Genomic DNA, 3,007 nt, shown 5'->3' with positions numbered 1-3,007 from the left:
TTCTTTCTCAACATTAAATCATGAGCTCTGAATCTTTTTTGACCCTGATCTGACCCCGTACACTTGGGGAATATTATGCAAAGTATCCTCGGACCTGTCTACGAAACGTAGAAACGTAGAAAAAGACAGCTGGTGTTTGTGAAGTCTGATCTTTTGATAGCCGTGAGCACGTTATTAGCTATATATTCTTGGACACAGTTTTTTATTTAAGAGGATTTTAATACAGACTTTTGTACACTGATAATGTTCACGTGTGAATAAAATGTATGCACAGATTGTGTTGTGGTTTCCTCTTTTGTCACATGTAAGAAATGTAGCCTGTATATGCTTTAAGGTTGTGTTGAAGTTGGATTAAAGAGAGGATCAAGTTTACAGCAGATCAGTCACAACAGATACATCAGTCTGCTGGAGAAAGTCAGTGTTGTTAAGCTCATGGCCCCTGAACGCAACATTTCTCTTTAGGTCCTGTGACTCTCATGCCCTCAGTAGTTAGAGAGTTGTCAAGCTGTCATGTGAATGTGGCACAAAAACCAACAATATATCAGTCTTTGACATCTCATGGCCCACTCTGAGTATGAAACAAACCCCACAGTGATGCTGAAAGTTAAAGGGAGTTCAAAGGAGCTCAGTTTTCAAGGAGCAGGCATGAATGTCGATGACAGGAAAAAAAAGTGTTTAAAGCTACAATATGGCAGCCAGACGTAAATCTGCATCCCGCCCTCATCTGCCCCACAACCTTCACCAATCACAAGCTGCTAAACCGCAGTCTTCCGGGTCGGTGAAGGACGTCGCGCCGGCTCCTCCTGCGCCGACTGATAGTCGCGGCCGAGGAGCAATGGTGCTCGGAGCGTCCGGAGGCGCGCCGGTGTTTTCGGGATTCTCGGAGGAGCGGATGAAATGCCGGGGAACATGAGCAAAGAGGACGCCCCGAGTCGGAGCGCTTCTTTGACGTTCACCATCGACAACATCCTCAACCTGAAGCGGCGGGACGGCGGAGACCTGGACGGCTCCAAGGAGCAGAAGAAGGATTTCCAAGCGCGGTGTGATGAGCTGTGGGACGTCCGGAGGAGGCGCGACAGCGGGTCGGACGAGACAGGTAACTGGGAATTTAATAAGAATACAGATAAAGCAAGAGATTAAGAAAGTTTATAGCTACATTTTATAAAGAAAAGACAGGCTGAGGCTCAGAGAGCAGCTTAAAGGTAGAATGATGCGCAAAAGCAACAAACTGATAGTTTTTCATAAAAATGAAGGCGGACTGGGTTTATTTATAAATCAGGCAACATCAGTTATTGTGCAGCTTCTTCTTCAAGTGTGAGTGTGCCTTTACCGCTGCATCAAAGCACGTTTTGTCGCTTCATTCACAGCGCAAACGAAGCCCAGCGCGCACCGTGTGGACCGCGGGGAGGACACGCCGCCGCTGAGCGCTGGCTCCTGTCCCGGAGCGCAAAGTGCGCACACCGCCGAGGACGCGTCCGAGCAGCAGCAGCAGCAGGTCACCGCGGACACTGACAAAGCCATGGTGAAGAAGAAAACGCGCACCATCTTCTCCAAGAGACAGATATTCCAGCTGGAGGCCACTTTTGACATGAAGAGGTATCTGAGCAGCTCGGAGAGAGCGTGCCTCGCCAGCTCCCTGCAGCTCACTGAGACCCAGGTGAAAATCTGGTTCCAGAACCGGCGCAACAAGCTGAAGAGACAGCTATCCACGGACATGGAGGGGCCGCTGGCCGCCGAGCACCTCTCGGAGGCGGGAAAAAACGTGCAATTACCGACTTTTTACAAAGACAGCAGCAGCCTGCTGGGAGGATGTTTGTTACCCATGCCTTTCCCTGTCGTGTACCCGACCGCGAACGCTGCGCCTTACATCTACTTCTCCAACACTGGCAAATATTTCGGCCTGTTTGACGCAGACTGACGATATGTTTTTTTCCTCCTCTGTTTGGGATGTGGACACAGTCAGCTCTGTTCTGTTTTTTATTTTTATTTTTTTACTTTATAAAAAAAATCTCCCAACTTTGATGTCAACATATCAACTAATCCAAGACATGCATGTGACACTTTTCGTCCTTATTATTATTATTATTATTATTATTATTATTATTATTTTCTGGTGCTGATACTAAATAGAAAGTTTATGTGCATGCATTAAAGTTCCTCTGCAGTTTTATTTGGCGCAGTCATGTCATCTGAATGAATGTACGCTCATGTTTTCTCTCGGAGGGATGCTGCACCAACATGTAACCCCGCAGTAATATTTGTTTTCTCTCATCTCCTGAGTGTTTTTTTGTTTATTTGTAACTCTTGTCTTTTTTTAAATGAGTTTCTGTGGAGCAATTTATATTGCCTTATTATTAGGCTATTATTATTATTATTATTATTATTATTATTATTATTATTATTAGGCCAATCGCTTGTTTCCACTTGACCTTTCATATGACAGACTGTGAATACAGTAAGTATATCATGAACTATGACGAATTTTGCAATAAAAAGTGTAATATTTGCAATTTTATCAGTGTTTTTGACTCCACTCATATTCCGACAGAAGACGGTGGAACAAATTTCAACATCTGATTAGTCACCGTGTTTCATTCTGTGTTTTTATTTTTATTTTGTGCATTTGGAGCTTAAATTAAAAAGGAAATTCTTGTTATTTTAGAATATTTTGAAATCTCTCACCATGGGCAATAACAAAGTGAGTTTTTACATGTTTCCGCTTCAGAGGCAAAGACGGGGTGATCAATGATGGTGACAACTCTGATCTGTAGGCAGGACACGGGACCGAGATGAGCAGAAGAAGAAAATACAAAAAATATTATTATTATTATTATCACTACACAGTTTGAATTTAGAAAGTCATTCACACCAATATTTCCCTTCCCTGTATTTTTTCATTCAGTTATCCTCTTTAATTTGTAATTGTTTATATGAACACAGAGCTCTAAAAAGTTTGATAATCTTGAGCATCATCACAGTGTCACCTACATTTTCACTTTTACAAGTT

The 3,007-nt window shown here is 43.1% G+C and overlaps 1 protein-coding gene across 1 annotated transcript; it reads left to right on the top strand.

Moving 5' to 3' along the window:
- The first annotated feature begins 897 nt into the window (after positions 1-897).
- On the top strand, positions 898-1,918 carry hmx4 (H6 family homeobox 4). Its single transcript, XM_073474502.1, has 2 exons — positions 898-1,096; positions 1,368-1,918. Exons 1-2 carry the CDS (start codon positions 898-900, stop codon positions 1,916-1,918), a joined length of 750 nt encoding a protein of 249 aa, XP_073330603.1.
- The last annotated feature ends 1,089 nt before the right edge of the window (positions 1,919-3,007 follow it).

Source organism: Pagrus major, chromosome 10, assembly GCF_040436345.1.
Source record: "Pagrus major chromosome 10, Pma_NU_1.0".
In the NCBI taxonomy this organism is placed as follows: Eukaryota; Metazoa; Chordata; class Actinopteri; order Spariformes; family Sparidae; genus Pagrus; species Pagrus major.
The sequence above is the reverse complement of the archived record's forward strand: the minus strand, read 5'-3'. Positions and strand labels throughout refer to the sequence as shown.